The 25,966-nt window shown below is 47.1% G+C and overlaps 1 protein-coding gene across 1 annotated transcript in view; it reads right to left on the bottom strand.

The window, feature by feature from the left end:
• The window catches only part of SH2D2A (SH2 domain containing 2A), a 333,990-nt gene that overhangs the window by 72,657 nt on the left and 235,367 nt on the right, over positions 1 to 25,966 (bottom strand). Inside the window, exon 6 of the mRNA XM_069604582.1 lies at positions 25,610 to 25,744. Coding sequence (XP_069460683.1) covers positions 25,610 to 25,744 — 135 coding nt within the window. The remainder of the gene's footprint in view (positions 1 to 25,609; positions 25,745 to 25,966) is intronic.

Below are 25,966 nucleotides of genomic sequence, written 5' to 3'. Positions count from 1 at the left end.
GTGCGCAGGTCCCTGCGAAGTGCACGGCGCTCAGAAATCTAACCCCCACCTCCGAAGGGGGCACCACAGTAGCAGGGCCACCCTGCAGAATCTCTTTAGGAATACATCCAGACACATGTTGGGCCATTGTTGACTTTGGGTGTTAGGGGGAGGGTGGAAGGTGGTGGTGGGTGTAGTGTGTAGTACTGGGGGTTTTGGGGGACGTGGGAGTAGTGTGGGGGGGAGGTGGACGGGTGTTGGGGGGCGTGGGAGTAGTGTGGGGGGAGGTGGAGGGGTGTTGGGGGCGTGGATTGTTGAATTATGTTGTACAATAATTCTCACTAATACACCTGTTGTGTAGCAAACATCACATCAGTGGACATTGCTGATTTGTTGTTTGTCAATGTATTGCTTCATAGTGAACTGTGCCCATATACCCATGCACCCAGTGCCCACAGTTCCCAATACACGGCACCCTCTGCATCCAAGTACATCAAAATGATTGGTCTATGACCAATTGCTGCACTGCGCAACCCTCACGTGTATCGCGTCCTGGCCTATGTCCTACATCTACTCCTTCCTCTCCTTCTACTTCACCAGGTGGTGGCAGCTCCATGTCAGGTGGCAGGGGTATGTTCCGCTGGATGCACATGTTATGCAGCATTGCACATACTGTGATGATCTTGCCCACCTTCTGAGTGCCCCTCCCGACCTGCTGATGCAGCGAAACCGTGCCTTCAAAAGGCCAAACGTCTGCTCAATGACCACACGCGTACGTGTATGTGCACGATTGAAGTCCTCTTCATGCCTGTTCTGTGGATTCCTGACAGGGGTGAGTAGCCACCCCTTCAGAGGATATCCAGCATCACCTACATGGGAGCACAACTAGGTATGTGTAAGGATAAAGCTCAGTTGCCATGTATGCTCAGCCTGTACATCATTCAAGTTCATATGCACAATCTTGTCAATGGCAGCCACATCCACATGACTGTCAGCCCTGTAAAGTGCATGCCAATCCATGGAGCGAGCCTTGGGTGACATACAAGACCCAGGGTCCTAGGCATTTAAACCACCAGGCCCCCCGATGCATCTTGGCTAGGGGCATTTTGTATGCACATGTGAGGGCTGTGTGTCAGCGGATGACTCAAGATACTTCCATCCCTCTCCTCCCAGGGGGCATTCCCCTTGCATATGCATGTAGCCCCCCCTTTCTCTCCTCCCATGGCCCAGGGGGCATTCCCCTTGCATATGCATGTAGGCCCCCCATTCCCTCTCCTCCCATGGCCCAGGGGGCATTCCCCTTGCATATGCATGTAGCCCCCCATCCCTCTCCTCTCATGGCCCAGGGAGCATTCCCCTTGCATATGCATGTAGCCCCCCATCCCTCTCCTCCCATGGCCCAGGGGGCATTCCCCTTGCATATGCATGTAGCCCCCCATCCCTCTCCTCCCATGGCCCAGGGGGCATTCCCCTTGCATATGCATGTAGCCCCCCGTCCCTCTCCCCCCATGGCCCAGGGGGAAGACTCACCCAACAGCCAGCCACTTCGTACGACGTCTCCTTCCATGTAGCGGGGTAGTGAGGAGTTCTGCAGCACCATGGCAACATGCGTGGATCCTGGGTATCTGGCACAGCAATGTGTTATTATCTGGCTGGCATCACACACCATCTGCATATTGATGGAGTGGTATAGCTTCCGATTGCGGTACACCGCCTCCACGGCATGTGGGACTACCAACTCTACATGGGTGCAGTCGAGGGCACCAATTACATTGGGCATGCCTGCCAGTGCATGGAATGCGATTTTGGTGGCATTTGCCTCCTGTGGTGTCCTTGGTAGGGATATGTAGGCACTTGCGTGCTTCAGTAGTGCATCCAGCACTTGGTTTAACATAACAGAGAAGCATGATTGTGACATGCCATGCATTTGGCACACTGTGTGTTGGTAAGTGCCTGTGGCCAGGAAGTGGAGCACAGGTGCCACCTTCAGCAGAGGGGGGATGGCTGTGCGGATGTTGATCAGGCTGACCAAGTCTTCCTGTATTAATTCCACTATATTGGTGATGGTGTCCCTGTCCAGCCGGTACAGGGTGTGGATCTGTGCTGGGGTTAAGTCAAATGGATTGACCCTTATACGTGGAATTAATGGCTGTTTGCGGGGAACTACCTGCACTGGTGGGATTTGCTGGGCCTGTCTCACCCTCCTTCTCCTCCTGCGTCTCCTCTGTGTTTCCTGTTGTACTGCCTGCTCAAGGAGTAGCAGTGCAGGCATGTCCTCCAGACCCGGTATGGCATGTGCAAGTGGTAGCATTTTGGCTGGGAAGGGTGTGTGGTGTGTGGGTGTGCTCCTTTTGTGCTGGCCCTGACTCCATTGCCTCCACCTGTGCTGATTGTGTGCACCTGTGGCACTTGGTTACACAGAAGTTTGCTGTTTACTGGTGGTCCGCGATGCCGGTATTGCCGGCATCATGGTGGCCCTTCGTACCGGCATCTCGATGCCGGTATGTACTTGTCCGTGCGACTCATGGTGTCCCCTTCGGTGCGGGATGCCGGTATTATGGGCACGCCATCCGCGCGTGTGCCAGCATGCCGGTACAGTGGTGCTCGGGCACTGTGGGTCCTTGTCGATGCCAGTAGGAACGGCATCTAGGGTCATGATACAACGGCCCGGTAATGGATGCCAGTATTGCCTTACCGGTGCCGTTATTACCGGAGCGCCAACCTTGTAATGAGGGCCAGTGTGTTGGGGTGGTGTTGGGGTGTGGGGATGGGAGGGGGACAGTGTGTTGGGCTGGTGTTGGAGGTTCAGGGGGGATAGTTTGTGCATTTCGAAAATAAACAATACTTCAACTTGATCAATGTAAGGACATTCCTCACTGTGCCGTTGTGTTGATTCATAAATGTGTGTGGGACACAGTAGTGCATGGTATGTGCCATGTGAAAGTCTCAGAAACAATTGTCCATCAGTTCCTGGTGACCCACTCATCCAGCCCTGACGTCATCTTTGCAAATGCATGCAGACGCCTCTGCCACAGGCACTGCATCCTCATCCTCTGGGCGTCGCATGTCCACCTCAGGGGGTAGAGAAACATTCCCTTGGAGACAGATACTGTGCAGCATGGCACACACCAGCACGATTTTCCACGCTTTTTCTGGGCAAAACAGAAGGGCACATCCTGTATGGTCCAGGCAGCGGAAATAGGCCTTCAGGAGGCCAAAGGTACACTCTATACAGACACAGGTCCTGCTGTGAGCATTATTGTAGACCACCTCCTGTGTTGTCTGTGGATCCTACAAAGGTGTCATGAGCCAAGGCAGCTGCAGGTATATGGAGTCCCGTTGCAAGGAGCAAGGCAGGGCCATGAGTCACAGTGTATTGTGTGGATGTAGCCGTTCATGGCATCAGGGAAAAGGGCATCATTTGCATGCATATGGAGCTTCACTGTGTGGCATGTGTATCAATCAATGCTTGTGCATGTTGTATCTCTCACCTCATGCATTGTATTTACTCCACATGCACCCTATTCTCTTGCAGCAGATGTATCACCAAGTGTCTGTCGTCTTATCAAGCTGACCTGTTGGCTGTCTTGCGCCAGTGTATTGCTCTTGTGCATGTGGGTGATTGATTATCGGCCCTCCATAGGCTTATGGGGGCAGCGGGTCTGCATTGAAGGCTGAGTGTACCTGGACACTTGGTTGTGGTTCTGGCAGGGTCATTGTTGTGGGATTTAATGTGACACTTCGTGTGACACTGGTTATGGATCAAACATTTTGCATTGTGGTACCTGTATTCATGTGTGTGTTGATAGTCCTTACTGTTTGTATGAATAAGCGTATCCATACAGGTATGTATGACATGTACATGTTCTGTGTGGTGTACTGTGTAATTGGTGGGGGAGGTAGGCAGGTCCGACTTGTATATTGACTTGTCATGGCATGCATTGTGCAGTTGTGCACATGCATCCCCCCCATTTGGTCAGATGCATTGCAGCACCTGTGTGCTGACACTTTTAATCACCCACTATCCACGTTCATTGTCCTCTGTGCCTCTCCATGTATCCAGGCAGTGTACTATTTCATAGGTTTGGAACCAGGGTAGCGGGCACAACAGTGGGTGATGTAAAGGTTGGGATCACAGGTCACCTGCATGTTCAGTGAGTGGTAGTGCTTCCTGTTGCGGTACACTGCACCGTGGGCCTGGAGTGCCACCAACAACACATGGGTACAGTGCAAGGCTGAAATGACATTTGGCATATGTGCAATGGCGTGGAACTGTGCCTGCATGGCATGCACCTGGGCTGGGGTGGTTGGCATTGAGATGTAGCGTGAGACATGCCGCAGGAGGGCGTCCAGCACATGGACTAACACTGCACTAAATGTTGGCTTTGCCATACCGTGCAGCATGGCCACGGAGTGCTGGAATGTACCAGTTCCTAGGAATAACAGGACGGACACTAGCTTTAGCAGTGGGAGTACAGCTGTCCTGATGTTGATCCTGCTCTCTATGTCCCCCTGGATTGTGGTGAGCAGCTCACTAATAGTCTCCCTGTTTAGGCGATGCAGGGTAACCAACTGATTGTCAGTGAGAGTCCAGGGTGATGGCCTGAGCCTGGGTATTGGTGCACACCTTGCTTGGTGTCTCCTACTCTTCCTCTTTGCCCCCTGGGATGGAAATCCTGCCTCTGTAGTTGCAGGCGCACCACCAATGAGGTGTTAGGAGATTGGGCCCACATAGAGAGACATGTTAGAATATGTTGGTTCTGTCCGGATCCTAGAATAGTCGGTATCACCCGCTTACTTTGAAATAAAAATGCTGTATGCACATTTACTGCGCATTCAGCAGTGACGCAAATGCTGAATCCCATTATACCGAACAAGGGGAGCACGGCTTGCGGGGGGTGCCCCTCTCCCCTTCTATGGTATAATGGGTATTCGAGTGCATCGTAGGTGTCCCCCGCAGGCATAGAATGGAAAGCAGAGGAAAATAGCATTTTGGAAAGAAAAAAAAAGAAAAAAGGACCCTGCGGAAAAACAATGTACAATGAAGAGATATACACATTTAGATACAATGCATCCAGACCAACTCTTAAGGGATAGAAAACTTCTGTTGAAGGGAGACGGGCGAAACGAGGCTCTGGAGTGAAGGTAGGTCAGCAGACAAAATGTAAGTATGGATAGATGGGTTGTGTAACGCTCACCTGGCTCCTACAGAGGCGCTGGTCTGGTCTGGGTTGCTGTGGCCTCTTCAAGCGTGATGTGCAGAATTCGGACCACCGATTGAACAGGACCCCCAAATCTTGCTTGTCTGGCCCGTAGGAATATCCTTCTGCAGATGAGAAAGGGGATTAACTGTCTGCTGAATAGTGTGCTTGCTCCCCCCTTTGCCCCTTCGTTCTTCTCTGACTTCCTCCAAAACCCCCGGTTTAAGCTTACCTTATGGTTTGGAAGGATGAACTCTCCATCCTGCTTCTGGTGCAGGGGCACGCGTTCGTCCAGTTACTTCACTGGTTTTCAGAATGGCGCTGGCAAATCCACTTGACTTTTCTGAGCAATACGCCGTAAGTATGAAGATGCAAAAGTGTGAGCCTCCTTTTATGTTGTTTTTCCTAACCTGTGATCTGTCCTTTATTTCAGGTGCAGAACAAAGGCGATGCGTTGAGGTGTTAAATTGCCGGTGGTAAAATCAGGTGAGTTAGTGATGAGGGCGACCCCTCTAAATGTCTTTATAATTCCCCAGTAATGTCTTTTGTCCTTTCCCCATAGGGGCCGGGGTGCGGTACCTGCCAAAGATGCGGCGCCGACCCGAGATGTGGATTGGTTCACCAAGAAAAGCCGGTAAGTAATATGGCTGAAAATTCAGCTTTCCTCTTGTGTTCCCTTGATCACCTTTTGTCTCTTCTTCTCTTCCCTAGGTGCAGAGATGTGGCGACCGTTGCTGAGAGCCGCGATGGAGCCGGGCGGCGTCTCGGGAACAGGTGAGTGAAGCGCGGCGCTGCAGCGAGCAACGCGGTGCTTTTAAATGGAAGTCTTCCTTCAGGAATGCTGGCGTGAAGATTCCGGATGCAGGTAAGAGGTTGAATAAGTTCTTGGTTTTCACCTTTCTCTTCTCTTCTTTCCTTACAGGTGTTCCAGGTTCGAGGCGGGCGTGGCTGGAGTCCAGGTGCAGGAGCAGACACGGTGAGCGTTCAGCTGCTGGGATGCAGAACAACGCGAAGCACCTGTGGCTGTCCGGGCGTGGCTTAAATAGCCTTGGAAGAAGTTCCAGGTGAGTATTCTTCCACAGCCCCACCCAAGTAACAAAATAGTTCCTTCAGAAAAATAGTCCCTCCTAAGCCTCATTTGGCTTGGTTCTTCATGCAGCATGGTCTGCATCAGGTGAGTGTGCAGCATGGTCTGCTTCAGGTAAGTGCACCAAACACTTCCCCCTATGAGCCTGGCGCCTATGGCGCCAGGACTGATGTCCAACATGAGCCTGGCGCCAACGGCGCAAGGACAGAGTCCAAAGAGCCCCTATAAAGGGCCGCTGGGCTTTTACCCGGGGGCGTGATGCCTGCTCCCGGGGGTGCTGGGCCTGGCCTGGTGCTCCGGGGGTAGGCATCATGACAGGTTGTGTGTAGGGGGAATAGAGGACAGTGTGATCTATGTTATCACTGCGCGCTGCCGTTTTCGGATTCGGTATTTTCGTCTTCAGATTTACAGGGGCAGAGGGGGGAAAGATCACGTTGATCCATATAGTCGAGACATTGCAGCATCTAATTCTCAGATGCCATGTGTTGACTCCAATTCGTTGACTGCTCTTTGGACCTATCTAAACTAGCTACAGAGAAATGAGAAAAAACTACCGATGTAGTTTGGGAAAGAATTTTTGTGGATCGTTCTAATGTGTGGAGATGTGCAGTGTTAAGATATATGTGTTCCCTACTTAGGTAATCCCGAGATTCTTCCCTTCTGTTTTTTTTCTTCTTTTATAATGGTGTTACCCCTGAAAGCGTAGAGATATTAGTAATTTATGAGTAGGCAACTCTGTTGGGCTGCTTTTAATTACCGTCAGGTACCACATCGGTGTGGAATTATGGAGATATTGGCAATCACCCCACTACCTGAGAGGTTGTCATTGGCAGATGCACTGGCCACAAGAGTCTGAATGGAGGATAAGGGGAGCTATGAGAGAGCATGTTAGAGTCGGGGGCTAGAGGAGTAAGGAAACTGTATGCCAATCAGACCCAGATCAGGACAGAGCCGCAACAGGGGAGACTCTGCAAGCCGAGCGCTTCAATTCTGGATAGAGACGCAAACTAACCAACCCTACTAACAATTTCCCTTTCTGCATACACCTCTCAAACTCCAAACCAAACACAGCCAAACCTGCAGCACAACAAACCGCACAAACTTCACTACATTGCAACAACAAAACAAAAACACACATAGCCTTGCACAACAGTACACGACGACTACCGGCCGCAAACACCCCAGGCCCAGCCAACGGACCCACCGGGCTGAAGCCGCCAACAGCACATCACTGCTCTCTTGCACTCTTCCTGCTTCCTCCCACTAACTCAACCTCCCCTCCTCTTTCAGAGCCGCCAGAGCGCCAAGGGACCACTACGGTGGTGATAGTGCGCGGTACAAATGTCCTTTAACATTAACATTAACATGTGGATATTAATGTGAACACCTATTTTTGGGGCCTTTATGATCCTAATGAATTGAGACCTATACCAGTGGTCTTAATGAAATGCACACTCTATTTTCAAGAGGCATTATATTGTACCCTCCAGTTTACTCTGCTTTACTTCTCTTTAGCTTTTCTACCTTTTACCCCTTCCGACTTTTCTGTTGAAATTGTGTTCATATGATGCTTCTTTGACACGGGTATTGCGTAAAGGCATCGAAGGTTTGCTTGGAAAGATGGATTGTGTTGGTCATGGTTACTTGTTTGATGTGCCCGTTTAAAGATTCTGTTAAAAGTTAACGGAACGAACTGTTTCCACAATTTAGAAAAAAGTGTTAATAATGAAGGGGACACTGGTTGTTTGTTTTTTGGGGACATTATCTATGGCGACAAGTGGTCGGAAAATATATTTAGTTTGGCTTTTAAATTAAAGAACAAAGACTAGTGATTCTGGGAGGGTCCTTGAATAAGAATAAGGAAACATTATTGCCTGTGGCCACGTAGTTGTAGTTGTGCATGAAAGCCCAGTTTAAGGATTCCAGTAAAGTGATGACATGTTGTGAGGACAGAGGGTACATATCTTCATATATGCTTCGTGGTAGCATGTAATAAGGACATTAGCATGGCAGCTGAGTAAGAGATGCTTGGAGGCCTTCAGGCGGCAGTCGTTTTTGCTTTCTGTTACATGGACGGCATGGGCAATACAGTGGAGTCTCTGTGGCTGAAGGGAGCAGTGCCTGTGAAAATGAGGACTGAGGTTTGAGGGGCGTGCTGGGAGGCATGATGGCATCTGGAGAGTCCTCGGTATTCACGGCTGACTGGACATTAGCACCCTGGAAGGTTCCATCCACCAATAAGAATGCCCGGAATGCGGGGTGAATTCACTAAGGAAAGTCCGCGTTCCGAGCCTTCTCATTGGTGACGGGCGCTTCCCTTCTCCGCTCTCCCTTCACCATTTAGCACCCGTGTGTGTACCTACACAGGTGCTAATTGTGTGCTTTTTTCAAAAGGAAAAAAAATGAAACTTCCATTTCTGGTGCAGCTCGACTCTGGCAGTGCTGCTCTTCGGGAAGACAGTTGTCCACGTTCATGATGTCAAAGTCATCAACACTGAAAATGGGCTTCCCTGACAAGACTGCGGGAGCCTAGCTGCACCTCGAAGGTACGTTTTTTCATTTAAAAAAAATAAGAATTGTTAAGGGACCCTCGCTTCGCTCATGCCCTTAATTTGGGTGGTTGGCCTTTACCGACAGGGTCGGCCCGCCACCGCGGTTAATATCGCCTCAATAATGCCTGAAAGGGTTGGATCCAGAATGCTCTAAGGATTGAAAAAGCCTACTATGGGTTCTAATTAATCTTTATAGACCTGGTCCGAGGGCCATACTGCGTCCGTGCCAGAGACCCAAGTTCAGTGAGCGGGATTAACATGGTTTATGGGCCCATATCCCCAACACAGCCGGAGGGCAGGGTCTTTGAAGCTATTATGGCCCCCTCGATCTTAGTATAAGTATAATTGGTTATTTATAACGCACTTAATATTGAAGAGGTTTCTAAGGCAGACCCGGGATTTGAACATGTGTTAGTCTGCATCGTCTGGAGCGCGTTGCTATGAGCTATACTACCTGTGTGGATCTTGCATAAGAAAGAAAAAAAAACGGTCAAAACGGCATAAAAGGTGAATGCAAGACATGCCTTTAAATGCAGGTATAACCTAAAGATTAATGTTCTCCACTTACTAGTGTTAATGTCTACTCCACATTTGGTATTTACATTAACATGGGTATGCAGGGGCCAGTTGATACTAATTTAATCTGCCTGGTCAGTAGTGAGTAATTGGTTGCAGTTACAAATACATAGGCCTGAGCAGGTTTAATAAACTGCGTGGGCTGTTGCAGGGAATTTTCTCCAGGAATGCTCTGTGCTGCTGGTAGGTTTGGAATGCGGCATTCTGAATAATCTGTGGGCTATACTGCAGCAATCACCCCTGCTCAGGGTGTGTAACAGACCGCTAACAGCTCACTAGACCGAGCCTAGGTAGGGCCAAGCACGAGGGTCTCGTCGAGGGTTCATGGCTGTCACCGGCCAGATGTGTACCCACGACAAGGGGGTAATAGTAATTCACACCCCAGGGTCCCGTCCGGGGTGTGAATAGTTTTAAATTGCATTATTTTTTACTGGAGGAGGGTTCCAAAACAAGATGGCCGCTGGCATAGTAGACGGTCGCAGAGGAAAGGGCAAGGCGTTCCGTGAATGGAGCATAAAGCTCTGTTCCAGCAGGTAAGTGGGTTGGGAGGTAGGGGTTGGAGTATGGGGTGTGGGATGTCTTGGGGGCAGGAAGAGACTACAGGGAGGAGCTAGGGGGGCATCTGGAGAATCAAGAGGTACTGAAATAATCATGTTAGGGTATTATTCCTAGGGTATTTATTGTGTGCAGACCTAGATTTGGGAAGCAACAAAGTGCTTTACAAGTCAAAAGGGGAAGGAAACAGTGAGGGAAGCAGTTACACAAGGGAGCAGGGAGCTAACAACAGTCTGAGGTTAGGTGGGGAGTGGAGTGTGTGTGAACCTAGGTGTTAGGGAGGAGCCATTCCTTGAAGAGAAAGATCTAATACACGATATAGTGGAGTTATTAAAACAGATTGGTTCAGTGTTTTATGTTGATGCATCAGTGTATGCTAAAAACAATACTTTTGGCCTGGAATAGAGATGAACCATCCACTTTCCATCAAGGATTGTGGAAAAAAACTATTTGTGTGTCAGTCACTCGCAGGGGTCAGGAGGACAGACTGCTGAAGTGACACTGGAGGTGGTAAATGGGGGATTTCCCCAGTAGACGCTTCTCTGATGTACAGTAGGCTTCGTAAGGTGAGTGACCTCCACTCACCTATGCAGTCCTCCCCTTAAATTCATGAAGTAAAAGCCAAATCTTGGTGTAGCATTGAATTGCAAAAGTTATAGTAGCAAGCAGTGGCAGCTGGTGAATTTTTGAACTGGAGGGGCTTAAATATATGTGCCTGATATGCGGGAGCGAGCCAGCATATTAAGGGTTCCAGAACCAAGCAAGTGGGGCTCAGGGGGATTTTCCCCCTGAGAAAAGTTTTCAAATAATGGGTTAAAATGGTGACAACATTGATTAAAAAACCACTCAGATGGAAATCAATTTTGTATGGTAGCACATAAAAAAAACAACTCACCAACCGTGCACAGGAGCACTTTCCAATGTATTTTCATGATACCTATGCCCACAACATTTGCTAGTATATACAAAATGTTCATGATGGCTGTGCCCGTACATATCCATACATACTGCATCAATATATGCCAGTTTTATCCTATAAGGGCTCCCAGCCAGTAGAAAATGGCATGCCACAGAAAGACTGGCTATACCAAGAAAGACATGTGTACCAGGTAATAACACTTATCATGTTCGCTTTTCCCATTGATGCACAGTAACTACACATCAAGGTTCAAACAAACAGAAGGGTTAGATTTGCTTTACGCTTGATGTACATTTAACGTGATAAGTGTTAATATTACCTGGCTAGACTGGCCTACATTGAATGTAGCCCAGGGACAGCACTTCTCATGTTTGCTTTACTCTTGATGCACAATAAGGGAAAAGCAAAGATAAGTGTTATTATGTGGTTAGACGGGCCTACATTGAACTTAGGATAGCCTAGCCAGGTAATAACACTTGCGATGTTTGTTGCACTCTTGATGCACAAAAACTGTGCATCAAGGATAAAGGAAACATACGTGCCATTACGTGGATAGAATGGCCTACATTCAACCTAGGCCAGCCTAGCCATGTAATAACACTTCCCTTACCATTTTTACTGTACCTTTGATGCACTGTATGGTGTACATCTAGGGTAAAGCAAAAAAGAAAGCCACGTCCAAGGCATCTCCCACCCCTAAATGTAGGGGCCCCACTGAGAGGCGGCCCATACATTTAGGGGTGGGGGCTGACATACAGCCACAACGACAAATACGTTTACCCGACATTTACACACAACACACAACAAACACCAAGATACATACATACATGCATACATACACATGAAATTTGAAAAATACATTTACCATGCCTGCATGCATCCATACACGTGCCCGCTTAGCCACAGGGAGGATTGGATGGCCCTCCCCTTCCTCTCCAGGGTGCTAACACGCTTCACATGACGGGAGAGAGGTCCTCTTTTGTCAAGCAGCAGGTTTCTGCTGTTGGTGTAATAATGAGAGCCGGTGGGGCCAGCCTTCCAATGCCCCGCCAGTTCGCATTATTCACTGCTACTTTTTTGTGAAGCCCAAGGACTCTGCAATAAAAAAACAAGCTACAGTGCGGTGGATGCTCCCCAGCTGAGACGCAGGCAGCAAAGTCCCCCATGCAAATAAAACACACTGGGGATGGTGTTAGTCTAAAAAAAAATACCCTACCATAGCATAGACGGTATATTATGTTAGCGGAAAACCAACCGCATCATATGTTTAGCACCGCTAGTACAGAATCGTCAGCATAACCATAGAGCGTCCATTTTGTACCAATAGAATTCGCCATTTTGCAATTTTGCTTTCTCTTGCTTTTCTGTTCTAATGCTTTGCTAAAGTGGATTCTATTTCGTTCTGCCCGTGCACAGAGCAAGGCCACAAGTTACATGCTGAGAGACTAGCCCAGACAGCAATACACTGTTTTCCTCCCTCACAAGTCCTTGAAAGTAAGCAGAAAGGCATTTAATCACCAAGCAGGTGCCAGCTTGTCTCGCTGAAACGGCAGAAACTGTAGAAATAGACAGTTAATTCCTTGAATTATACTCTCCGCCACGGCCTCCCTTTTCTGGGCCCCATTAGATCGAGCCGACCTCTACCTCACAAATAGAAACCAAGCCCGGAATGTGTCTCTCCTACAAACACAGCTTGCTTGCAGAACAAGAGCATTATGTTCTCTGTAACAAAGAATAGTATCTGCGTCTTCGCAGATTGCAACTGTTGCTGAATACATGTCTTAGAAGGTGTCATTCTCGTCATAATTGTCAATCATCGAGCCCTTGTAAAGGAAGATACATTAGGGGTGGTTTTTTGATGTGGCACTAACTGATAATATGATGATCTTTTGTATATATGTGACTGTTGTAAAATGTTTGCTCTCTTGCGTCCCACGAGGTCTGGGTAACACACGTTGCAGGACGTGAGATCCGGTCGGCCGACTGAGACTATTCGCTTTGCAATAAACCCTAGATTTTGGGAATTGAACCTTGTGTCTGGCGTATCAGTTCGTGTGTGGTGATTGATATGATATGATGATATGATATGATATGGCATTTATAACGCGCCTATACACAAGTGTTTCAAGGCGCGACGAGGCAGGGGAGGGAAAACAGTGGAAAGACAGACAAACAATCCTACTGGGCCAGGTGTCATTCAGATCACGCAAGTGCAAGGGTAGGGAGAGGGGGAAGTGCAGTACATGGGATAGAAGAATAAATATGATAGGTAAAAGCAGCCTGATGGTGGCAAGTGCAAGGTAGAGCAGACAAATGCTGGTGGGGGGACTGTAGGGATACAGAAAATCAGTCCTTAAGTGCGGGGGTTTCCAGAGAGGCTGGGCAGGATTGTGCCTTGTTTCCATGCACGAGGGTTCCCCAGGGGCCCATCAAAAAATGGCACCCGAATTTGGACCCTCCCCCATTTGCTCCATCGTGCACGTTGAAATTTAAAGAAGGCGGAAAAAATTAATTGAGGACGAGGCCGTCGAGCCGGGATTGAGGGGAGTTTGGGGCGCCCCAGTGAAAGTGATGAGAGACTCCTTTGCAGATCTGTACACAACCGGTCCCTGATCGACGCATCCGGCCAGAGAGCAAGAAGGCGAGGGTCCCGAAACGAGGCAGATTGACCAAATACGCAGACACGACGATCCTTGGTTGCGTCTGTAAACGGACGAATTGCGTCTTGAGAGACAACTTGATTGATCAGGTGAGTCGTGTCCCGATTCTTATTAGCCCCGATATTGGTTGAGAGTTGCTCTTGCAAGATCAAATGCCCAGGGTAAGGTATGAATAAGATCAAACATGGCTGGGAAATTGTCTTCCTGTCTAGTGGGATTTTTCCACTGCGGTAGACAATCTTTGGAAACTGGCCAGGGTGCGCCACCCGTAGGGTCACCAGCATTTGAAATGTATGTGAAGTATGGAATAGGGGCAATAATGTTTTGTGAAATTTGGCATAGGCAACCCAGAAACGTAGAAGATTTGCAATGGCCGAAAAATGGGAGTTTTGAGGTGGCACAAATAGAACATTTGGAATCAGTATTACTGTGCAAGAAAGCACGCCCTGCGACATTTGACGTCATTAGAGACTGGAGGAAGGAAGCTAACCTCCGCTTGAGAAGCAGAGAGAAACATGCCTTTAGACACAAATCTAGTGCAGATAGAGCGCTAGAACAGGAAGAAAAAGAGTGGGATGAGCAAATTAGAAAGGCAGACAGGAGTCTCCAAATGGGCATAGACAAAATATATCCTCAACAAGAATTGCATGCATTAGATGAATTAATTAATAAGATTTTAAATGAGAAAAGACAAGAACGCCCTACAAATAAAACTGACATAATTGCACCAGTGCCCATTGCTCAGCTTCAGCCCCAGCACACCCCCGCTTCTCACCCTCAGTTACAACCTCAGTTACCACTCCCCCTTCCAGTTGTTCCATCTGCACCAGCCCCTCCTGAACACGTGACACCACTCCCCCTCCTCCTACCGAGCTTGAATCCACGGCTATCAGAGAAGACAGTATGGGATGAGCGGGGCCTGCACAAAGCATGTACACTAGAATAATACGTAGTGCGGTCAGCAGGGAGAGAAGAAAGGAGTTGAAAGAACAGGCAGAAATGTATATCGAAGGAAATGATGAGGCCTCGACGCTGGGGTCGATGTATGATTATAAGAAGCTCAGTGAAAAACAGGTATTGTTGGAATGCATGGAAGAATATCTTATGGAAAGATGGAAGCAATTAATTGGTATGGTGCCACCACAGAAGTTGCGAGATTTGAATGCCTTTTCACGTATAAGAGAAAGGGATTCAGAAATGAAGGAACACGTGGACAGGCTTTTTGAGTTTAAAAATTAACCTGATGAATTGTATTCAGAGATGTTTTCTGGTTCTGGGTTTCGGTACAAAGAGGTAAGAAGAGGGAGACAAGAGACGGCACCATATGTGCAACTGCGATTTTTTCTCGCCATCAAAACAGGTTAGTGAAGAAATGAAAATATGTACACGAGAGGTGCTTAGATGGATTACAGATGCTAGCATCCCTACAATGGAGGTGCATGATACATTTGATCAGTATACATTAGGGATGCAAAGAAAGGCTTTGCAGGTAATGGTTGAATATTTACAAGGGATTCAGAAATGAAGGAACACGTGGACAGGCTTTTTGAGTTTAAAAATTAACCTGATGAATTGTATTCAGAGATGTTTTCTGGTTCTGGGTTTCGGTACAAAGAGGTAAGAAGAGGGAGACAAGAGACGGCACCATATGTGCAACTGCGATTTTTTCTCGCCATCAAAACAGGTTAGTGAAGAAATGAAAATATGTACACGAGAGGTGCTTAGATGGATTAGAGATGCTAGCATCCCTACAATAGAGGTGCATGATACATTTGATCAGTATACATTAGGGATGCAAAGAAAGGCTTTGCAGGTAATGGTTGAATATTTACAAGATAGATATGTAGAGAAAAAGCAGTGCTGCCCACCTGAAATAATGGCAGTGTACAAAAAAGAGCGTTTTCACAGGGTACTGGAGAGACTGCCCTATCCCTCGATATATAGCTATAGTGCTTCATATGAGAGAGAAAGGAGGAAGAGCGAGTGCGATATTTCCCATGAGGGAGGTCCCACCCACTTTTGTGCCAAAAGTAGAAATTCTGCCGCAAATGGGCAACCAGCGCAGGTGACAGAAGCACATTATGCAGCACAATATGTACATGTCCCTTTCTCTAGACAGGAGGTGAATAATATAAAACAAACAATCCCTGATATAAGAAAGAATCTGGCGGGATTCTATAAAGAAATTGAATCATATTTAAAATCGGCAATTTTTAATATGAGCAATATTGACCTATTATTCCCTGTAATTCTCCCAGCAGATAGATGGAAGCAAATTAGAAATGTAGATGATCAGAATAGTTTGGGTGCTATGTGGGAGAATTTAATAAAAGAGGATGCGGACAGAAAAACTGGCGAAAAGCCATCGTCAAATATGTCAGCGTTACCGGCACGAATAGTACAGAAATTAAAGGTTATAGTACCTAAAAGAAGAATTGTATGGGACAAACTAACTGCATGTGTGCAAGGCAAAGAGGAGTTGGCTACAGACTATTTCAATAGATTTGAAGAGGTATTTACAGATTTTAGTGGACAAGATTTAAGCACTGAAAAAGACTATTTGTTGACAAATATGTGAGAGGGTTGTTACCTCAAATCCAAAATTAAATTTGATAATGACATCTGCAAGTGCATGGCAAGCAAAATCACAGAGTGAGGTATTACACATGGCCCAGTACTATGAAAATAGAGTAAATACAGAAAAAGAAAAAGAGGTAAAAGACAGAGTGAATTTGAAAACAAGAGTGTTACTACAGCAGGTAGCGAATCATAATAGGGGTAGAGGAAATGCACAAGGAAGAGGAAATTATTCAAACATGCATGGAGGTCCACTTGGGCTAAACCAATGTGCATACTGTAGGGAAGAGGGTCATTGGCGAGCACAATTTCCACATTTGCAAAATAGAAATGGGAATGGACAGAGAAGACAGAACAAAGGTCGCCCGGGAGCACAGGGGCAGAATAGAAACAATAGGTCACAACAAAATCATAATAATGAAGGAAATAGCAACCAGAATCAGAACCAAAATCAGAATCAGCACAATGGAGGTGGGGATGGGAATGTTTTCAATACTCATCAAATACATACTATTACGGTGACTATACATCAGATGATGTATTGTTCTGCTAGGACAGCCCAAGACAGGGGTCAGAACCAGTGTCTATTCCCGTTGACCAGAAAGGACCTTACGTAGAAATGAAAGTTGGGAATAAGGAGCTCATCTTTCTAGTGGACACAGGTGCACAGAAATGCTCAATAGAGCATCACTTGGTTCCAGAGATACCACTGTCAGGGCAAAAGAACGTTTCCGTATGGTTCGCAGGCACCCCAGTAATTAGTGCCGTGTCACAGTCAGTACCGATAATGATTACAGCGGTATGCACAGTTCAGAATCAGATACAGGGTCAGAGGAAGACGCAATGCATGGTTGATGTGTTTGGCTTACGGCCAAGAGGGGGGTGTGTTAGTCTAAAAAAAATACCCTACCATAGCATAGACGGTATACTACGTTGGCCGAAAACCAACTGTAACGCTCACCTGACTCCCACGGAGGCGCTGGCCTGGTTCGCGCTGCTGTGACCTCTTCTAAGGTGATGCACAGGGTTTCGGAAGACGGACTGGACCGGGCCCCCAAATCTGGCTTGTCTGGCTCGCAGAAGTAACCTTCTGTAGGCGAAAATAGGGGATTAACTGTCTGCGGGGTAATGCAATCGCCTCCCACTTTCCCCTCTCACCATCCTCGAAACCCTTCTGTGATTCCCCGTAGCGTCTCACCTTAGGGTCTGGAAGGACGAGCTCTCCATCCTGCTCCTGATGCAGGGGCGCGTTGATATCCAGTTACTTCACTGGATTTTCAGATTGGTGAGAACCAAACTTGCTTGGCTTCCAGGTATGTTTTTTGATAAGAGGTTCCCCTTGTGTCCATGCATTAATGAACTAATGCTAGTGTCTTTTTCCCCATGGGGCCGGGGTACGGAATGCCGGGGAACAGGCACCGACCCGAGATGAGAGGTGAAATCCTTGTAGAAATCAGGTAAGTCTTTAATGAGCATTTTTTTGGTAATGTCTTTTCATTCGCTCGTTAACGCTGATGTCTCTTTTTCCCCTTAGGGGCCGGGGTCCGGAAATGCCAGGATGCAGCGCGGACCCGAAATGAGAGGGAATGAATCAACAGGTAAGTCTTAACATGGAGATTTAGCTTTCCTTATTCCCTTCTCTCTCTCACCTTTTGTTCTTGTCTTTTTCTCCCTAGGCGCTGGGGCGTGACTGCGAATCCGGATGATCGCTGCTGAACATGGAGGCGCCCTGTAAAGGTGAGTAGAATGCGGCGCTGCAGCGATCGACGCAATGAGCTTTTAAATAAAAGTCTTCCTTTTCAGGATTGCCGGCGAGGTCTCCGGGATGCGGATTTGCAGGTAAGGACATTTCCTTCTTCTGTTCTCTTCTTCTCTTACTTTGCAGGTGATCCAGGATGCTGGCAGGCGTGGCAGAAGTCAGGATGCAGGAGCAGACACGGTGAGCGTCCAGCTGCTAGATGCAGAACAACGCGAAGCACGTGTGGCTGTTCGGGTGGGGTTTAAATAGCCTTGGAAGAAGTTCCAGGTATGTATCCTTCCTCCAATCAGGTATGTATCCTTACCCGACCACGCCCGGATGGTAAATTAGTCCCACAGGTAAAGTAGTTCCTTTCAGGCCTCAAGGAGGCCGGGATCCTGCAGCATGGTCTGCATCAGGTAAGTGCACCCAAGCACTCCCATAATGAGGCTGGCGCCTATGGCACCAGGACTGATGTCTTTTATGAGCCTGGCGCCATAGGTGCCAGGACACTGTCCAAAGGGCCCCTATATGGGGTTGCTGGGTCCTTCCTTGGGGACTGGATGTCCGCTTTCGGGGACGCAGGGCTTGAACCGGCTCCCTGGGAGCAGGCATCATGACAGCACTCCCCCCCAAGGCCCCTCCCAAGGTTGTTCCCTCCGGGGGTTTTGGTTTGTCTGGGAAGAGTCGGTGGAATTTCCTGACTAGTCGAGGTGCATGCACATGGTCGCTGGGTTCCCACGACCTCTCCTGAGGTCCGTACCCCTTCCAATCAATTAGGTAGAACAGTTTTGACCTAAACATTTTTGAGTCTAAAATGTTCTTTACTTCGAATTCGGGCTCCCCATCTATTAGAATAGGTTCCGGAGGTTTGAGTAGTCGGGTTCCGGGTACCACTGGTTTCAGAAGTGACACATGAAAAACAGGGTGAATGTGCATACTAGCTGGTAAATCAAGTTTAACAGCCACAGGGTTAATTATTGCCGTAATAGAATAAGGTCCCAGATATTTTGGGTTAAAAGTTCGAGGCCCTTTGAGTGGTAAATGTCTGGTAGCTAACCACACTTGATCCCCAATCTGATACGGAGGTGCTTCACTCCGATGTAGATCAGCATTCTCCTTGTATTTTCTCTTGGCTTGTTGTAAATGCGTAGTTGCCTCTTTGAAGGCTTGGGTAATTGTAGAATGCAGATGTTCTACTGCAGGCATTCCGAGGTTCTGAGGTGAGTCAAGGTTTGAGGTCCGAGGGTGATGACCAAACAAAGTATAAAAAGGACTGTGGCCAGTTCCAGAGTGTACCAAATTATTGTATGCGTATTCGGCTATCCAAAGAATGTCTTTCCAGTTGCTTTCAGATTGCTGTAACATACACCGTAAGTATTGCTCAAGGGGCTGATTTGTCCTCTCGGTCTGACCATCAGTCTGAGGGTGGTGACTGGTCAATAATCTTAAGTCGATCTGCCCCATTTGACAACATTTGCGCCATAAGTGGGAAATGAATTGGCTTCCCTGGTCAGAGATTAGTATAGATGGGAATCCATGTAGCCGAACAATATTTTCGAGGAATTCTTTGGCTAGGACAGAAGCTGAAGGTAAACCTTTCAAAGGAATAAAGTGGGCCATTTTGGAAAACAAATCCACAATTACCAGAATAGTATTGTACCCCGAACAAGGAGGCAGGTCCGTAATAAAATCCATTGATAGGGTGTGCCAGGGTGCTGGCGGTATGTCTAGAGGTTGAAGGAGACCGGCTGGTCTTTTCTTTTGACTTTTATTTTGGGCGCAAACACCACAGGACATCACAAAAGATTTAACATCTTTTCGCCAAGAGGGCCACCAAAATTGTCGTTTCACCTTTTCCTCTGTCTTGGCAATACCGGGGTGTCCCTCTATTAATGTATCATGATAACCGGAAATAACTAGTTCGTGTAATTCCTTATGTGGCAGGAATAAGCGTCCTTGGAAATAAGGTAAACCATTATCTATGGTAAAGTCTGATCCCTTTTGTATCTAATCCTGTAAGGTTGTAGGGTCCAGGAGTTGTTTCACTCTGGCTTGAATGTCTTCAAGCGTCTGTAACGAAGTCATGCCTAGAATCCTCTGTTCGGGAATTATTGGTACTGGTTCTGAGTTTGTATCAGATTCTCCCATTCTAATTCGGGATAAGGCGTCGGCTTTGCCATTCTTGCAGCCAGGTCGATAGGTAATCACAAAATCAAATTCAGCGAAAAACAAAGCCCATCGGAGCTGCCGTGATGACTGAGCCTTGGCGGTTTTCAAATACTGTAAATTCCGGTGATCAGTGATCACTGTGATGGTATGTCGAGCGCCAAGCAGATAATGCCGCCAGGCTTTAAAAGCGGACTTAATGGCTAACAGTTCTTTGTCAGTGATTGCATAATTAACCTCGGGTGCCGAGAATTTTCTGGACCAAAATGCTACGGGATGCAGTTGGTTGGTTTCGGGATCTCTTTGGGACAGGACAGCTCCCATGGCTAGGCTGGATGCGTCAGTCTCGACGACATAAGGGAGATCTGGACGCGGGTGTTTCAATATAGGTGCGGAAGTAAACTTAGCTTTTAAATCTTGAAAGGCCTGCTCGGCTTCTTCAGACCATTCAAAACGTTTATTTTTCCTCAAGAGTGCAGTAATGGGTTGTACCACGCGGGAAAATTCCGGGATAAACCTGCGATAGAAATTGGCAAAGCCGAGCATGCTTTGAACCCCTTTTACAGAGCTAGGTGATGGCCATTTGAGGATGGCATCCACTTTTCTTGAGTCCATTCGGACTCCTTTGGGTGTCAGGATGAAACGAAGAAACTCGACTTCTGTGGTATGGAAAACACATTTCTCCAATTTCGCAAATAGTTTGTGTTGGCGCAGTTTTTCAAGTACTGCCCTGACGTGTTTTCTGTGATCAGATTCCGAAGAGGAGTACACCAGAATATCATCGATATATACGACTACACAAACATCGATGAGTTCCCGAAGGACATCATTCATGAAGTATTGGAAGGCAGCCGGCGCGTTACACAATCCGAAAGGCATCACCTGGTACTCGAATAATCCGTATTTAGTACGGAAGGCAGCTTTCCATTCGTCGCCTTCTTTAACTCGTACCAGATGATAAGCCCCCCGGAGATCTAACTTGGTGTATATGCAAGCGTCCTTCACCTGGTCAAGGAGTTCAGGCATCAGAGGCAGAGGATAACTGTTTTTATCCACTATGTTCTCTGTAACAAAGAATAGTGTCTGCATCTTCGCAGATTGCAACTGTTGCTGAATAAATGTCTTAGAAGGTGTCATTCTCGTCATAATTGTTAATCATCAAATCCTTGTAAAGGAAGATGCATTAGGGGCGGTGTTTTGATGTGTCACTCACTGATAATATGATGATCTTTTGTATATATGTGACTGTTGTAAAATGTTTGCTCTCTTGCGTCCCACGAGGTCTGGGTAACAAACGTTGCGGGACGTGAGATCCGGTCGGCCGACTGAGACTATTTGCTTTGCAATAAACCCTAGATTTGGGGAAACGAACCTTGTGTCTGGCGTATCAGTTTGTGTGTGGTGATTGTGCCTTGTTTCCATGCACGAGGGTCCCCCAGGGGCCCATCTATGGTGCTGCCTGTCACTCTGGCAGGGCGGCTGCCTGCCACAAAGGTGTGCAGAGCCCCTCATACACCACCCGCCCTCAATGGCAGGCTGCCACTGGTAACAAGACATTTTCTTTTACCAGTGATGATTTAAAAGTAACCAGAGAGGATTCTCCTGACAGTATTCCACGAACAGCTCCCATACGTTCAAACATTTGGGATTAGATTGAGAACATGAGCTGTGATATTGTCAGCCATCAGTATGTCCCAAATCTTGCCCCACCACATGTGCAGCATCGCCCAAACTCCCCCCCCCCCCCCACCCGGATTCTTCAAGGTCCTTGCGGTCGTCGTTGTAGCCGCTACCAAGAGATGGGTCATGAGCAACGCTGAATGGCCCGCGCTGGGATATAGATCCTCCCCACTCTCCTATTATAGTGTCTGTAGGGAACCACATTGCTCTGGGAACGTGGGGCTTTGAATAGACACCTATCGTGCCCAGTATATTAATGTCCCTAAAAGAAATCACACAGGTACGACCGCACTATAAGGAGGGCATATGCTGCATACTCAGACTCTCTTTCAGACTGTGTGAGCTAAATGAATAATGCATCTGTAGCGGTCCCCATTGGAGATTAGCCAAACATGAAACATGTGATGGACATCCCAGGGTAATTGAATTGTGCGCTGATGTGAAAAGCAATCAGTGATTTGCCCCTATATTTCTCACTCCCTATTCAGTGACGGTGGCAAATCTCAAAGTTGTATTTGCAGTCCACTCGTCTGTAGCCTTGCAACCTGTCTTTCTTGGGTTGAGGAGTCTAAGTATAAAATAGGACTGCCCTATGGGACTAAGCCAATATTCTGCGCCTACAATCGTGCACTTGGACTAATTTTCATAGCCACAAGGCTTTCCTCATGTAGCTCTGAAATGGAGGCGAACTTCCAATAATGGCCACTGGATGGCACTGTGGCTTAGCTAAAATTGCTAACGCTACTTGCTGTCCATAAAATATATACTGCCACACTAACCAAGAAATTGATTCTGACGCTATGTCAAAATGTGATCTTTTATTTTAAAAAGCCAATGTTGAATGTGGTTTCTATGTTCAATAATTGTAGCATTTGCTGCTTTAGCAGTAAACTGTACATAGTAAATCCTGTAACAATATATATCTTTCTCACATGTGGGATGGATTTAAAACTACATCCGCGGCAAATGGTATATTTTTGACGAATTAGAAAAAAATCCAGTAACAAAGGTTGTACTGCTGTTTGTGAAAAAGCATTTCAATCTACTATTATTCTGCTACCAGGGACATTTTGTGTGTATCAGTGCTCCACATTTCATACCACAGGCGAGAAGAGCTTCACAATTTGCCTCATCAATACAATCATTTTCTCACACACACACACACCTTTCTTGTTTTTCTGTACCATCTATTCTGCCAGTACGTTTCCATGCGTCAAGGCAATGAAGCAAATACTCTTTGCTTCCAATATCACAATGAGTGGTTATTTGTTGGTCAAATTCAAAGGACCTGCAAAGGCACATTTCATAGGATTTCTAGTGTATGGTAAGGTTACTTTTATTGTATGCAAAGGGATGAGTCTTCTTTTCTCCTATCCTCTCCCCTGAGTAGGATTCATTGATTGATGGAAACACTGAGAGATTCTGAGTATCCTTCTTTATTTCATTCTTTTTGAATTAATGGCCCTTAGAAAAAAGTCTGCCCATACTGCAGTCTGTATTTGCACCAATACCACCTAGAGGCTCGGACTGGCCTATAGGGCGATACAATAGGGTAATGCCTGAATCAAAAGCGCAAAATGCTAGTGTGGGACTTTTTTTTGGTCAAAGTGGGCCACTTATTTGGCACATAATGGCCAGTTTGATAAGTCACTTCACCAATGCGGCTAGTAGTTTTGACGAGTGCTACTGAATAAATATTCTTTACAATGCACAATTTGCATCACGTGTTATCAAAAACCTCCCCGTTGGGTACTACTCAACCAGTCTGTCACAAAAGGAGTGAGTTGCCATTTGCAACTGTGGGCCACTTTTTCATTGGTGCCCGAGACAATTTTCTGCCCCAGTCCGATCCACCTCACAGAGGTTATACCCCAGAGGAGATCGTAAGGTGTTAACACACAACCCACTGCTACTGCTCTTATATCACATCTTGTCATACTTGCATGTGTGGCAGACAGGGGAGTATCCATCATTGCAAGAGTGGGGGGGGGGGGGGCGAGCCACAAAAAAGTCCTGCTACTTTCCCCCCCAAATGCAGTGTGCGCAATTCCGTATGGTCTCATTCGTGCCCACAAACTGCCCACCACTGCCCCAATCGACATTGTTGGTAGCATTAGTGGTAGATGGCATTTTAACACATAACAAACACTAATAAAACTGCAGAATCATTACAGATGCAGGAAACCCATCTATTAGAGCTCTGTCCAGGCGCTCTGGGGAAAAATACATGCAAACCTCCTAATTAGCATATGGCTTGCACCAACAGAAATGAGTTCACAGAAAGGACATTGCAAGGCACATCATCCGTCTTTGATACTTGGAGGCGACTTTAAAATAAGTTGCCATAAGTAAGCCAAGTGGCAAATAACTTTGTGGTGCAAAATACCTAAATTCCACAACTGTTATTTATGGAGCAACTCCGTACTCAGGCTTTTAAAAAAAATAACAGCATGATATATTAACATAAGCTCTGAAGTGAATCACAGCACTGCAGATAAGACACAGTGTGACTAAAAGATCTGCTCAGGATCACACACTTTGGTTAAATGGTCAAACCGGGATGTGGACAATTTAAGCAACTGAGCACATATCCACAGGTCTAGTTGATAAAGATATTTATTAAGGTTTCCCTTTGCATTTCATGTGCTTAAATAATACTATATTTAAAGCAGTGCTTTGGAAGCAAAGCACATTACATAAGACATTACCCTTTCATTATTAACTTTACACTATATACATCATTATAGAAATATATTGTGCAATAAGATGGCTTTAGTTTTATTCTTCATGCAAAGTCACAATAGCATCATGCAGATTAATGTTAACCTAAGAAATCCCCCTTGGTTAAAGGCATAGTCGGGCATAGTCATTATTTCATAAAACCTGCAGCATTATGCATCCTTCTCACTGCTGATCACTCCCGCCCATGCACCTTTCTAAAGGGACAAAAGTCCCTGCTAATAGCCCCGCTCCCTCCCATAAGTGCCTAATGGCTCACATTAGATCACGGATCTCCTTGGGACATTGTCATTGGCAGTGGGACACCTCTCCCGTTCGGAAAGTTAAGGGGTCCTGCTGCCAGGACAATGACCGTGCTGAGTAGGAATGGCTCAGCACACGTTGGGCCTCATTACGAGTTTGGAGGTAGCCATGCCCTTAATAAGGGCATGGCTACCCCCAAACTCGGGTCCGGATCCGTGGCCCCTGAATGGGGAAATACCGGGCCATTCCGACCTTGGAGGACCTGGTATTTCCTCCATTCAGGGAACACATCCCCATTTCAGCCCCCATAGGGCTCAATGGGAATGGGGAGGGAGCTAACAATGGGCCCGTTAATAATTGGCCCGTTGTTAGCTCCCTGGTCCCCTCGCGGGACCCACAAAGGACGTCTGGTCTGACCAGACGTCCAGAGCGGGTCCCGCAAGGGGACCTCGTAATAGGGCAGAATGGGTTTAACGGCTCTGGAACCTTTACCGGCGCCGTTAAACACATTCTGCCAGGGTCCTAATGAGGCCCATTGTCCTCCCAGAGGGACACCTTTCCCGTTGGACGCCCTCATTGAGGTGCTGAACGGTAGAGGTGTCCCAGTGACAAAAGTCCCGGTCAGGCTCTGGGGCGGGGGGCAGCTTGCCCCCCCCCCACCCCCGGCTCGGAACGCCACTGGTGGCAGAGAATGTAAAGTGGGTCTGTGTAAATAGAGGTCTCAGGTCCCAAACCCGTACATGGATGATAGAGGTGGACTTCTAAGGTCTTGCAGGCTCAGAGTAGGACTCATTAGAAGTCAGTCTACCTTACAGGCGTTCATTAATCTTATGGACTCCAGTTACCTGAGCTCAGGTGTGTTCTGGTTTGGCATAAAGCAGCCAGCAATACATGTAGGCCATGCAGCAGTGACTGCAATGTGAAGCAGACATACCTCCTTTGGGTTGCGGGCTGGGCAGTCCTCGTGGTGTTGCATTAGAGAAGCAAGCAGAGCCGGTGTAGGTGGGGGCACAGGTTTGGTCTGCTTGTTGACTTTTGTGTACGGTTGGTGGTCTCCTGGTCTCGAGTTCTACAAATATGGATTTAAAAAAAAAGAGTTAAGGAGGGTTTCAGAAAGATTAGTGGACAGTATTTGAAGAACCATCTAGATTTGATTTAAAGCTAGCATGACATTTTTTTAAAAAATTCTAAACAAGCCCCTTTTCTAAACCTATTTTATTTAGGGAACAGGTTTAGGAAACAGGATAAACACAGGGGACATCTATTAATATAATATATCACAAACGGCAGC

Source organism: Ambystoma mexicanum, chromosome 1p (genome assembly GCF_040938575.1).
Source record: "Ambystoma mexicanum isolate Mex_15411 chromosome 1p, UKY_AmexF1_1, whole genome shotgun sequence".
Lineage (NCBI taxonomy): Eukaryota > Metazoa > Chordata > Amphibia > Caudata > Ambystomatidae > Ambystoma > Ambystoma mexicanum.
Note: the sequence above shows the minus strand (reverse complement) of the source record. Positions and strands in the feature narration are given on the sequence as shown.